General features: G+C 47.1%; 2 protein-coding genes and 1 gene segment (V, D, J or C); all 3 read left to right on the top strand.

Annotated features, from left to right (window-relative positions):
• LOC125082616 (immunoglobulin lambda-1 light chain-like) overlaps positions 1-12,696 on the top strand; it is a 306,686-nt gene that overhangs the window by 229,530 nt on the left and 64,460 nt on the right. The gene's annotated exons all lie outside the window — the stretch shown is intronic.
• Positions 1-12,696, top strand: part of LOC125082615 (immunoglobulin lambda-1 light chain-like) — a 173,309-nt gene that overhangs the window by 105,406 nt on the left and 55,207 nt on the right. The window contains exon 3 of one of the 8 annotated variants that reach the window (XM_047698424.1): positions 1,855-1,860. The exons of the other annotated variants lie outside the window; for them this stretch is intronic. Within the exon in view, the coding sequence (XP_047554380.1) occupies positions 1,855-1,860 (6 nt within the window). The remainder of the gene's footprint in view (positions 1-1,854; positions 1,861-12,696) is intronic. 8 annotated transcript variants of the gene reach the window in all.
• Positions 1-12,696, top strand: part of LOC125082613 (immunoglobulin lambda-1 light chain-like) — a 301,131-nt gene that overhangs the window by 237,235 nt on the left and 51,200 nt on the right.

Raw genomic sequence — 12,696 nt, 5'->3', positions numbered from 1 at the left:
CTGCTTCCTAGAGCCCCTGGCCACCACAGGGGAGCTCCTCACTAGAACGTCCTGCTGGTTCAGAGATTTGCTCCCCCAGGTTTCTGTCCCTTCTCAGAGAGCTTCAATGGATGATCTCCAGAGGCCCAGAGCCCAAGGCCCTGCCTCTGGCTCAGATGTCCTGAAAAGTCCCAGCTGGAGAGCTCCCTGAAGGAAGGAGGCTCATCGGATGGCTCACTCTCTGTGGGTCACTCTTCTTCTGCCCACGCGGATTTCCCTTCTCCTTCCAGGTTTTTACACATGCACTTCCCTATCCCTGAGTCTGCCTCCAGGAACCCAATCTGAGATGGCCAGCATCCTGGAGACAGTCCTCAGGAGGCCACTATATATATCCACAAAGCCCCCCAAATCCCCAAAATCCACAAGGTACATGTCCAATCTCCACCAGATGAGATCCTTTCTTCTATTTGTATATGAGGAGAAAAGATGTAGACATACTAGGTGCTCTGGGTTCTGACAGACAGTTGGAGAGTCACATCTATCCTGATGGTGACTGAGTGACATTGGGACAGTTGCCTCATCCTCCACAGTGGCCAGAAGATACTCAACCACAAGGGTGAGACACACAAGGGGTGCTGCCTCGCTTCTACCCCCCACATTTTACACAAGGAGCCTTCTTTACACTCACCCTATCCAGAAATATGGACAGAAAACAATTTTATGAAACGCAGTCCAGTCTGTCAATGCTGACACATAAGAAGCCACCAGAGTCCCACCATGTCCACATGAAATCCACTAGATCCACGCAAACCACAGTCTGCAAATAAAGGGAATATCAGGAACCTTGCTTCCACTTGATAATATGCAACTATCCCACAACAACCACAAATAGGTTCTTTCTCCCATAAGAGGATACAAAATACACTTTGTCTGCTGGGGGACTGGAGGTATTTATTTTTGTCCCATATGATTTGATATCTGAATGCCAATACTGAGATAGATAGTTTCCTGCCATAAACACACCTGTTGTTGGATGATAATGGGATGACACACGTGGAGAAAACATAAACATATGATTACTATACATCCAACACATTCTTACAACATAAAGAGAAATGCGTGTTACTTTTGCATACTCATTTCTGCCACTACCCTGTGTTCAAAGGGCACCTACAACTACTTTCCTCACCACGCACTCCTTGATCCCCTCTCTTCAGCGAATGCCTGAGCTAGTCCTCATCCCAGCCAGTTGGAAGGATTAAACCTTCATTCTGAAACATTGGTCCATTTTCAGACCTGCTGAATTGAACTGTGGCACATTCATGACTGTAACCACAAACCCAGGGACTACGAGGGGATCTCCTGAATCCATACAACCCCCCGCTTGCCTCACTTGTGCAGTGGACACCCAGTCACCCCAAGACAGTCACTATGAATCACCCCAGCCAGTACCCTCACTGTTACTCCTGATCCACTCCCAGGAAGCGCTGAAAGAAATAAGGCTCCAACTCTGCTCACAGAGCCGTGCAGCCAGTATGCCCGAGGGATCACCATCCACAGCACACACTCCATATGGCTGGTGAAAATGTTCATTCTGAAACAACTTCTCAGATCATACAGGGTCTGGAGTTTAATTCAAGCTCCCTAACCCAGAGCAGGTCAGTGAAGTCCCATGTCCCAGGTGGCCAAGTAGGAACTAGGGAGATAAGAAGAAGAAGTGAGATTTTCCACAGTGCCTAGACCCCCACCCTGTGAAGCACAGTGAGCACACAGTCCTGGGGGATGGGGAAGGGGTTGCTCCCCAAGATGCAGATGCCGCTGCAGCCAGACTGGGTGAGGCCCAGGCATCTGCAGGTGGGACAGCTCCCCAGTGAGCCTGTGGTACTGCTCCTCCAAGGATCCTTCTCTGAGTAGTTTCACCCCTGCTCTGCTGCTGGTCCCAGCTGAGGTGAGAGGCCCACAGGGAGGCACAGTGGAAGGCACAGGTGCCCCACTCTCCCTCCCACTCAAGGTCCTGCACTCACTGTGTCCACATTGCACCCTCCCTTCAGAGGGCTGTGACAGTCACTTCTGACTCAGCTGTCTTCCTCCAGCACCATTTCCTCTCCTTTCTTACAGGCTCTGTGCCTACCCTGACCTGAGACCGACTCCCTCCATGTCAGTGGCCCTAATCAAGCCCAGGATCTCTGCTCTAGGGATGAGCTCAGGCATGAACATACCTCTTTGACAGCAGCAGAACCCAAGCCTGGTCCCCCAGCTGGTATATATACAGATATGAACGACCATCCGGGGCTGATTCTGAGGATGGAACATAGTTAAATGGCCCCCTGAGCATGACCAGGACTGAGAGCCAGGACTAGGCTGACCATTGCTGTGCTACTTAACATACCATTGGGAGTGCCTGGCAGTGACTCAGGTGACATAGAAGGATGGGGGATGGGACACAAACCATCCTGTCATGGTCTGGCTCTCACTCTCACCTGTCCTCTGAGCAGCTGCTGGTCAGGACTAAGAGCATGAGTCCTTCCTAGTCCTGACCTGGACCCTGAAGGATGGGAGACTAGCAGGTTCCCTGTCCTCAGATCTGTGTTTACCCTACTGAACAGTGGAAGATGGGGGGTGGGGCTGCTCTGTGGGCACTGTAGTCAGGTTTCACTGTAGATAATACAGACTTAAGGTGTCATTATATATCACATGGGTCCTAGATTAATCACATGTCACTCAGTTGGGGAGACAGCTGTCTCAGACACCATAGTCCTGCAGGAATTTCTCTTCTCTTTGGGTACAAGCAGCCTGGGTGGGCCCCAGTGGCCCTCTGTCTCCTTGTTTTCCTGGACAAGGTTTCCTACAACCTGAAGGGCTGCCCAAAGCTTACTGAAGAGGGGACCAGGCCCCTGCTGCTCCAGGCGCTTCCCTTCTTTAGGTTTTACAGAAACTGAAGAAGAAGAACAGATACTACCTTGAGGCCCACCTTCTCCTGGCACCACTGTCCACCCACTGCCCCAAGTCACCTGCACCAAGCAAGTCTGACCCTTAGCTGACCTCTGACCCACATGAACTCATTCCCACCCCCTTGTGAGCCTATGTGGTGGCCTGAGCTGCATTAGGGCATTACTGTAGCTCTGAGGGAAAATAACTTTTCCATTATTTTGAAGAAATTTGTATCATAAGTTCAATTTCTCTCCATGACTCTCTGACTTGTGGTTTTGAAATTGGTTGTTAGAGTAATTGCGTGAGGTCAAGGGAACAGATGAGGAATTTATTAAGAAGGAAGAGGAGAAGCTTCCGCCATTTCCACCCTGGCTTGTGTTAGAATGATACCTTCCTGGGAGTAGGAGACACAGAAGTGAAATCATTTTCTCCTCACAAAAGAATGGAGAATGCGATTGGAATCTTTCATCTAAATTTTACTTAATGACCTGATCAATCAGAAACAGGATCTTGGGTGGGAATCCCTATGACCAAAATAATCATTCCAGGGATTTTTCAAGTGAAAGGATCATGAAAAGGTCCCTCTAGGGAATTACAATCTGGAGATTTCCACCAGAGGCTTCTTCAGCAAGGACAATGGATAGCCTGGCACCTCCCTCCCTGGTCAGTGGGGCAGTCACTGTGCCAAGAGCAACAGCGCCCCCACAGGCAGTTGGCAGCTCTGAGAGGAAGGAGCTGTCTCCTTCTGGGCCTGGACCATTCTGGCTGAGGTTGTCCCTCATCCCCTCTCAATCTGAGCAGCCTTCCTCACCTGTTGCAGGGGACGGCTGCTGCCTTGCACTTACCAGCTCCTACTCTCTCTCTCCCTCTCCGGGGACCAGACATCTGCACTCCTCTCCCTGCCCTCCTTTCCTGTCAGGTACACCCTCCCTTCATGTTGTTGCTCAGCTCAGCCAGTCTGTAGGCATTGGGGAAAGCAGTGACAGGTCATCGCGTGGGACAAGACAGGGAGACAGGGCCAGAGGCACGTGCTGCCTCTTAGTCACCCTGTGACTGCAGTTGGATAAGACCAGAGGGGAGGAAGAGCAACTACTACCCTGAGTGTCCTCAACCCCCAGGTGACCTAAGGCAAAATGGAGCTGGTCTGAACCCACTTTGTGTCAAACCTGTCCCCACCTCAGCACCTTCCTCCTAGAGGACCCTCTATGTGCCATGCAGCTGCCCTGAGAACCTGATTTATTATCTGGAAATTACCTCTTACCACACCAGACACATCCCTCTGTGCCCAGAATGCTCACCTTAGAAGAAAAGTCCACATGAGCCCTGAACTGGGTTGGAATCCCAGGTCCCTCAGGTTCCCCACCTTCCTTCAGATTCTCTACAGCAGTCCCCAAGGACACTGACTGGGCTTTTCCCACTCGTGTCTCACTGCTCCTTTTTTCTTCCTGACCTGAGAGCAGCTCCTGGACTCCCTCTTCAAGATGGGCCCTGACCTCTGATCATGGAACAGCCTGCCTGTTCAGTTCTGTCTCATCTCTGGATCCATGTTCTCCAGCACAGAACTTGCCACTCATGCCTTGGTCCCCATTTCGCCCGGAAGGCTTGTCCACTGCAAGAACACACTGATGAACAGCAGAGACAGAAGAGTGGAGCTTACTTTCCTCACAAAAAGAAGTCTGAGGTAAGAAGGGTGTTGTTTTCTGGGGGCTCACCAATCCCATGAGCACCCACAGTCTCACTAGTGTTCCCTCCTCTTATCCCTACAATGTTGGTTTTGCTTCCATTCGTATTGATGATGCACCCTAGGGAGTGCTCAGCTCCAACTCTTATCCCATGTTCCTCAGGAAAGGTGCTGCTGAATCTCATCTACTTTCTTCATTCGTGAGAGCAAGCTTCATGACACCCATGGTCTACACTGGGCCACATGGTCAAGCGTGGCTGCCAGGGACCTGACAAAAGGAAGCTTCTGACTTTCAATTAGATGTAGGTGACAATGTACATGTAGAAAGGAGTCTAGTCTCCCATCTGGGTCTGCACACCAGTGCGTCTATTATTGGGCCTCACCCCCAAGATGGAAAACCCTGAGAGCAGATTCTGTGTCTTCTTTGGGTCAACACATGAGGGGGAATGTGCAAGACAAAGTGGGTGAGAATAGACATTTGTTAGAGGATTTTCTCTCGTCTCTTTGGGGATTGAGCAGCCATTGCCCCCCTGTCAGTGCTGCACTCACAGCTGCATCAGGGAGAACCAGCCCCTGAGTTCTGTGTGCTCCAGTGCCAAGCCCCGGGACCACCTGCATGACCTCCACCACCCCACAGACATCTATGGGGATGTGTCAGGAGGACCTTGCCTCTTCAGTCTCTAATAGGACTCTTCATGATTCATCTGAGCCTGTCATGGTGGGTCTATGGCTGGCACAGGCCATACAGTGGAGTGGATTTCCTCCCTTCTGGTCAGCACTTCATGGATCAGGGAATCACAGCTTCATGAGTGGATTCTGAATTTAAACCTAGACGGAGGACACCCTTGTACCTCCAGCAGCCAGTGTGTAATAGCCACCAGGGGGCAGCAGAGGTCACCTGGGAAAGCCACCTAGACAAGGTGAGGGTCTGGGCATCAGAGTCTCTAACATGCAGGGACTAGTATTAGGACCTATCACCTGAAGGAAAGGTGTCCATTTCCTAGAGAATTTTACTTCACACTGATTTCCAAATCCCACTGGCTCCAGGTCTCTTAGATTTGTCTTTTCTGCATTTTCTTACTCTTCTGGCATAGGCACTACAACTGTATTTCACCAGCCCATGGCAAAACAGGGACACTGTCTAGTGTTTTTCCAGAATTATTCTATATGAGCCTGTCAGCACATTGGGAACACTGAAGCACAGCATCTCTGTAGTGCCCCAGGAGCTCACATCAAGGACAGAAACTTATAGAACCACAGGGACTCCTGGAATACTGTATATGCCCTTATTAAGGGTGACATTTTAATGGGTTCTGCCTCTCTGGAGCTGTGCTTGGGTTGGGACCCTACCATCTTTGCCTTCTCATTTCACCTGTAGAACAGGTTCATAATATTCAGACTGACCTCACCTCTGAGTGCTGCAATGGCCAGACCTACCCAGGAGCTGATGCAGGACATAGTCAGGGGTAGAGATGTCATCCCCAGATATGGGACCAACAGTTGAAGTAAGAATTCTTGGGCCAATGATTGGGTCTGCAGATGCTGTTCTCCTCTTCTGTGTGCCCCTTGGTACTGAGTTCTTGTCTGAAACCACAAAGCTCCTCAGCAGCAGCCCCTGAGCCTTGGCTGATTTGCATAACCAGCAGATGTTTCCAGCAAATGAATAAAAGTGACCTGTATGGAAAACCTGCCAACCTGGACCCTGAGAGCAGAATTGGGCCACCTCTACCACAGCCTGAACACTTGTCTCCTCAGCTTCCTGTTTCTGCAGAGATACTAAACCCATGCTCACACACCTCCAGCCCCATAGATCTGGAAAAAGCCTGGACCTGATTCTGAGCTCAGGAGGGGCTATCCACGGTGGGTAGGATGCTCATGATCATCCTGCAAGATAAGGGGCTCATGGGCTAAAACTGAAAGGACAATGATCACTGGGCCTCCATGACCTTTGAAGGACTAAACCTGCAGAAGTAAAAGGAGCGGGGGGTTGTATTAGATCACAGGTTCCATCCCCCTGTCAGGACCATGGGCCCTTGGGACTGAGATTGGGGTGAAGGGATACCCTGTGTTCCCACAGAATCCCTGGAGCTCAGTCTAGGCTAGGCAGCTAGGAGTATCTCTTGGGATGGGTAGTCCAACCCATCATTTGTCTTCCAGGCTCCATGGCCTCCTACCTGCTGAATCAGCCCCCCTCAGTGTTGGTGACTCTGGAACAGACAGACAGGATCACCCGTGGGGGAAACAACATTGGAAGGAAAGATGGTCCATGGTACCAGCAAAGCTGGTCCAGGACCCCCTGCAGATTATCTATGGTGATAGCAACTGGAACTAAGGCATCCTTGACAGATTCTCCAGCTCCAACTCAGGAACATGGCCACCCTGACCATCAGTGGGGCCCATGGCTAAGGATGAGGTTGAATATTACTGTCAGTCATTTGACTGCAATGGTAATGTTCACAGTGACAAAAGTAGACAGGGAAGTGAGACACAAACCCCTTCCCTGTTGGTGTCACACTCTCCTCCAACCCCAGAAGGCCTGTGCACAGAGCAGTGAACTGGTCTGAACACGTCCCCACATGTGAGATCCCCTGAGTTCCCACTCCACTCAGCCCAGCAGTCAGGCTCTGCATAGGGTGGATCACACAGGAAATGCACACAGGTATTAAAACTATGTGTCACCTGGGACTGGCATAAAGGAATGACTGAACAAGTTAGAAGAAGATATAGAGACATTTTTTTAAGATCAAAATTCTTTTAAGCCACAAAATGAAAATTACATGATCAAAAATACACAGGTGAGATTGTCAGCAAAATTGATGCTACAAAAGTAAAGGTTAGTGAATTTGAATACAGGGCAATGAAAACTGTTAAACCTGAAACAGAGAGAGAAAAGCTGGAAAAAATGAATAAAACCTCTGTGTCTAAGATAATTTCATGCAGCCCAAAGAGTGTGATTAGAGTAACTAGGGGAGAGAAGGTGGGGATCAGGTGGTTAATAAAAAAATATTTCCAGAAATAATAACCAAAAATATTCAAACTTTAGTGACTACATAAGCCAATATACCCAAGAAGCTCAATGAAGCTTGGGCAAGGGAACATGAGAGACAGCACAGCATACATTGTAATGAAATTGCTACAAACCAGTGATGCAGAAACTCTCACAGCCAGAGAGGAGAGTCGTGTTCCCTACAGAGAAACTAGCATCCTGGTGGGAGCACATTTCTCATTATAAGCCTTGTGAGCAAGAAAACAGAGGAGCAATGTCTGAAAACACTAAAAGAAGAGAACCTATAAACCTCAATCTCTACCTAGTGATAATGTCATTGAAAAATGAAGACAAAATAAAACTTTTCAAACCGCAAGCCTCACAAAACTGATCATCCGCACACTTTCCCTACAAGTAATAGTAAAGGATCCCCCATAGGAACAATGACAGAGAGAAATGTAACTCTATGAAAAGATATAAAAAGCATCAGATATCAGAGCTATATGGATAAATAGAAAAAAATTTATAGTTAATGTCCGTAAATAGTCAACTATTTAAGCAGAAATAATAGTAATATGTTTTGATTTATAATGGTTGTAAAAACTAAAATATATGACAATTTTAGCAAAAATGATGGGAAAAGAAAAATCATGTTATCACATTCTTATGGTACCTTATGGCATGAGGTACTCTGATGAGTTAAGAAGTGAGGATTTGCACCCTGAAATAAGACATTAAAATCAAAAGAGTTGAACCAAAAAGAGTAAGAGCTGGTAGAGCGCCTTCTTTAGGATTCTCCAGAGAATATGGATCCAATAGGGCATGTCTCTCACATACACCTACATGTATATTTAAATGTTACACAGAGAGATACAAAGGAAGAGACAGAGAGAAGCTTATGTTAACAAACAGGTTGTGCAGGGGCACCTGGGTGGCTCAGCTGGTTAAACATCTCCCTTTGGCTCAGGTGATGATCAGGGTCCTGGGACTGAGCCCTGAGTCAGGCTCCCTCTTCAGTGGGGAGCCTGCATCTCCCCCTCTTTCTGCTGCTCTCTCTCTCTCTCTCTCTCAAATAAGTAAATAAATAAAATCTTTAAAAAAAAAAAAAAGAAAGGAAGGAAGCATCCATAGGGACAGAATCCCTGCACTCAAGGGAAGGAAGAGAAGGATTCCAGTAGATTTTGTTATGGTGGAAATGCCAGTGAGAGACAGTGGATTAACATCTTTACTGAAAAGAGGAAAATAACTGTTCTTCACGTGGGGAAAATGTCTTTCAAACATGAAATTTAAATAAAAAATTTCCACATACACAAAAACTGACACAATTGGTCAAAAACTGACCCAAACTACAAGCAGTAAATGGACATCCCTCAGGGTGCCTGTGTGGCTCAGTCAGTTAAGCATCTGACTTTGGCTGGGTCATGATCCCAAGGTCCTAGAATCAAGCCCCCTGCTCAGCAGGGAGCCTATTACTCCCTCTCCTGCTCCCCCTGCTTGTGTTCTCTCTCTGTGTCAAATAAAAAATAAAATCTTTTTAAAAATGGACAACCCTCAGGCAGGGGAGGTGATTCCAGGAAGAATCTGATTCTATAAAAACAATGTAAGAGACACCTGGGTGGCTCGGTTGATTAAGTGTCTGCCTTTGGTTCAGGTCATGATCCCAAGGCCCTGGGATCGAGCCCCGCATCAGGCTTCTTTCTCAGCAGGGAGCCTGCCTCTCCCTCTGCCTACTGCTCTCCCTGCTGTGCGTTAGCTCTTTCTCCCTCTCTCTCGCTCTCGCTCTATCTCGGGCAAATAAATAAATAAAATCTTTTTTAAAAAATCAATGTAAAAATCAGAAATGCTAACTAAAGGGACAAATATTAAGACTTTTTTATTATCTAAGTCTCTTTTTTAAGGTTTTTTTAAATTTATTTATATGACAGAGAGAGATCACAAGTAGGCAGAGAGGCAGGCAGAGAGAGGGGAAGAAGCAGGCTCCCTGCCAAGCAGAGAGCCCGACGCGGGACTTGATCCCAGAACCCCGAGACCACGACCCAGCCCACTGAGCCACACAGGCGCCCCATTATCTAAATCTCTTTAAAAGATACGTCACTGGGGCACGTGGGTGGCTTAGTGGGTTAAAGCCTCTGCCTTCGGCTCAGGTTGTGATCCCAGGGTCTTGGGATGGAGCCCTGCATCGGCCTCTCTGCTCAACAGGCAGCCTGCTTCCACCTCTCTCTCTCTGCCTGCCTCTCTGCCTGCTTGTGATCTCTGCCTGTCAAATAAATAAATAAAATCTTAAAAAAAAAAAAGATATGTCACTGCAAAGCAGAAAAAAAAAATCCAACGGAAAAAAGACAGTCTCCTCAATAAATCGTGCTGGGAAAATTGGACAGCTATATACAGTAGAATTAATTCTCTTATACCATACCCAAAGATAAACTCAAAATGGATGAAAGACCTCAATGTGAGAAGGAATCCATTCAAATCCTTGAGGAGAACATAGGCAGTAACTTCTCAACATTGCCCACAGCAACTGCTTTCAGGACACATCTCCAAAGGCGATAGAAACAAAAGCCAAAATGAACTTCTGGGACTTCATCAAGATAAAAGGTTTCTGCACAGCAAAGGAAACAGTCAACAACACAAAGAGGCAACCCATGGAATGGGAGAAGATATTCACAAATAACAGTATAGACAAAGGGCTGATATCCAAGATCTATAAAGAACTTCTCAAACTCAACACTCAACAGATAATCAAATCAAAAAATGGGCAGAAGACAGGAACAGACTCTTCTTCTCCAAAGAAGACATACAAGTGGCTAACAGACATATGAAAAAAATGTTCATCATTAGCCATCGGGGAAATTCAAATCAAAACCACATTGAGGGCTGCCTGGGTGGCTCAGTAGGTTAAGCCTCTGCCTTCAACTCAGGTCATGATCTCAGGGTCCTGGGATTGAGTCCCACATCAGGCTCTCTGCTAGACAGGGAGCCTGCTTCCTCCTCTCTCTCTCTCTCTCTCTCTCTACTTGTGATCTCTCTCTGTCAAATAAATAAAATCTTTAAAAAAAAAACACATTGAGATATCACCTTACACCAGTTAGAATGGCAAAGATTAACAAGACATGAGACAACAAATGTTGGGGAGGATGTGGAGAAAGGGGAACCTTCTTACACTGTTGATGGGAATGCAAGTTGGTGCAGCCACTGTGGAAAACAGTGTGGAGATTCCTTAAGAAATTAAAAATAGAGCTTCCCTATGACCCTGCAATTGCACTACTTGGTATGTACCCCAAAGATACAGATGTAGTGAAAAGAAGGGCCATCTGTACCCCAGTGTTCATAGCAACACTGTCCACAATGGCCAAACTGTGGAAAGAGCCAAGATGCCCTTCAACAGACAAATGGATAAAGAAGATATGGTCCATATATACAATGGAATATTACTCAGCCATCAGAAAGGATGAATCCCTACCATTTGCATCACATGCGTGGGATCGGCAGAGACTATGCTGAGTGAAATAAGTCAAGCGGAGAAAGTCAATTATCATGTGGTTTCACTTACTTGTGGAGCATAAGGAATAACATGGAGGACATTAGGAGAAGGAAAGGAAAAGTGAAGGGGGGGAAATCAGAGGGGAAGATGAACCATGAGAGACCGTGGACTCTGAGAAACAAACTGAGGGTTTTGGAGGGGAGAGGGGTGGGGAGATGGGTGAGCCTGGTGATGGGTATTAAGGAGGGCATATATTGCATGGAGCACTGGGTGTGGTGCATAAACAATGAATCTTGAAACACTGCATCAAAAACTCATGATGTATGGTGACTAACATAACACGAAAAAAATTTATAAAAATGATATCACTGCCCACACAAATATAATAACTATGTATGTTGTAATTTCTAACAGATGTGAAATAATATGTAAGAAAAATCACAGAGAATATGTTGAGAGGTGAGACACATAAAGATGTTATCAGGTGCTTATTGTCCATGGAACATGGCAGCATCATGGGAATGTGGACTATTGCAAGTTACTGATCATAAGACAGAAAGAACTTACAGCTTGTAAGTAGAGGAAATAGATAAAATGGAATCGTATCAAATGCTGCATTAACCCAAAAAAGATACATGGAAAGGGGGAACAAAAAAAACACGTGGGACAACAAGAAAATAAAGGCAAGATGCTATATTGAAGGGACAGTACTAATCACATTCAAGAATGCTCTAAACACCATGATTAATGACAGGGATTATCAGATTCAGTGTCACAGCAACACCCAAGTGGCTGCTGTTGATGGGAAACCTCCAGTAAAGCAAATGACACTGAAATGTTTTAGGACAATTCTCACCCACTTCTGCTCCACAATGTAAGTCATGAAACATTCACAGGTAACAGAGAGGAAATCTGGGAAAATGAACTGAATCCTTAAAATAATTAGGATGAATGTATTCTGTGATGTATTTCACACAGAGAGAGAAGGGAAGAAATAATCACAGTGCACATTTCATGAGAACAGGACTAGAAATGCCCCCACATGTCCCTTCCTTCTCCAGGCTTAAAGATGTTCAAACACACAGTGATAAGAGCTCCCTCTGCAGTCCAGAAGGGAGCACAGCTCCACGTGAACCAGATTGATGAAACTCACCCAGAAGGACAGGGATTCCCTCCACCAGTGGGAGAAGGAACATCTTCAAGGGGAAAAGTGAGGACATGAGGGAGGCTTAAGGTGGCCAGGCTCCAACTGGGGCTCAGGAGACAGAACTCTGGGTTCCCCACCATGGCCTGGGCCCTCTCCTGCTCCCCACACTACTCTCTGTCTGGGTGCTGCCCCTGGGCCTGCGCACAGGCTCAGCCCCCACAATACTCTGAGCATGACCCTGACCCTGAATTCAGTGCAGGGGATGCTTCAGGAGTAGAAACCCTGAGAATGAGCCCCACAGTTCCCTGGAGCTGCAGACACTGTGGACCTCAGATGACTCCGTGCCCCCTGCAGAATGGCCGGGACACCACTGGCACCCCCATCTGCTCAGGGGAGCACAGACAGAGAACCAAGCAATAATGCAGAGCAAAGCCAGCAGGACCCAGGCCAGGCCTCTGCACATCCAAACAGCCAGGATGGGAATGGCAGTG

This window comes from Lutra lutra, chromosome 12, assembly GCF_902655055.1.
Source record: "Lutra lutra chromosome 12, mLutLut1.2, whole genome shotgun sequence".
NCBI lineage: Eukaryota > Metazoa > Chordata > Mammalia > Carnivora > Mustelidae > Lutra > Lutra lutra.
This window is presented reverse-complemented; position numbering and strand designations above follow the sequence as displayed.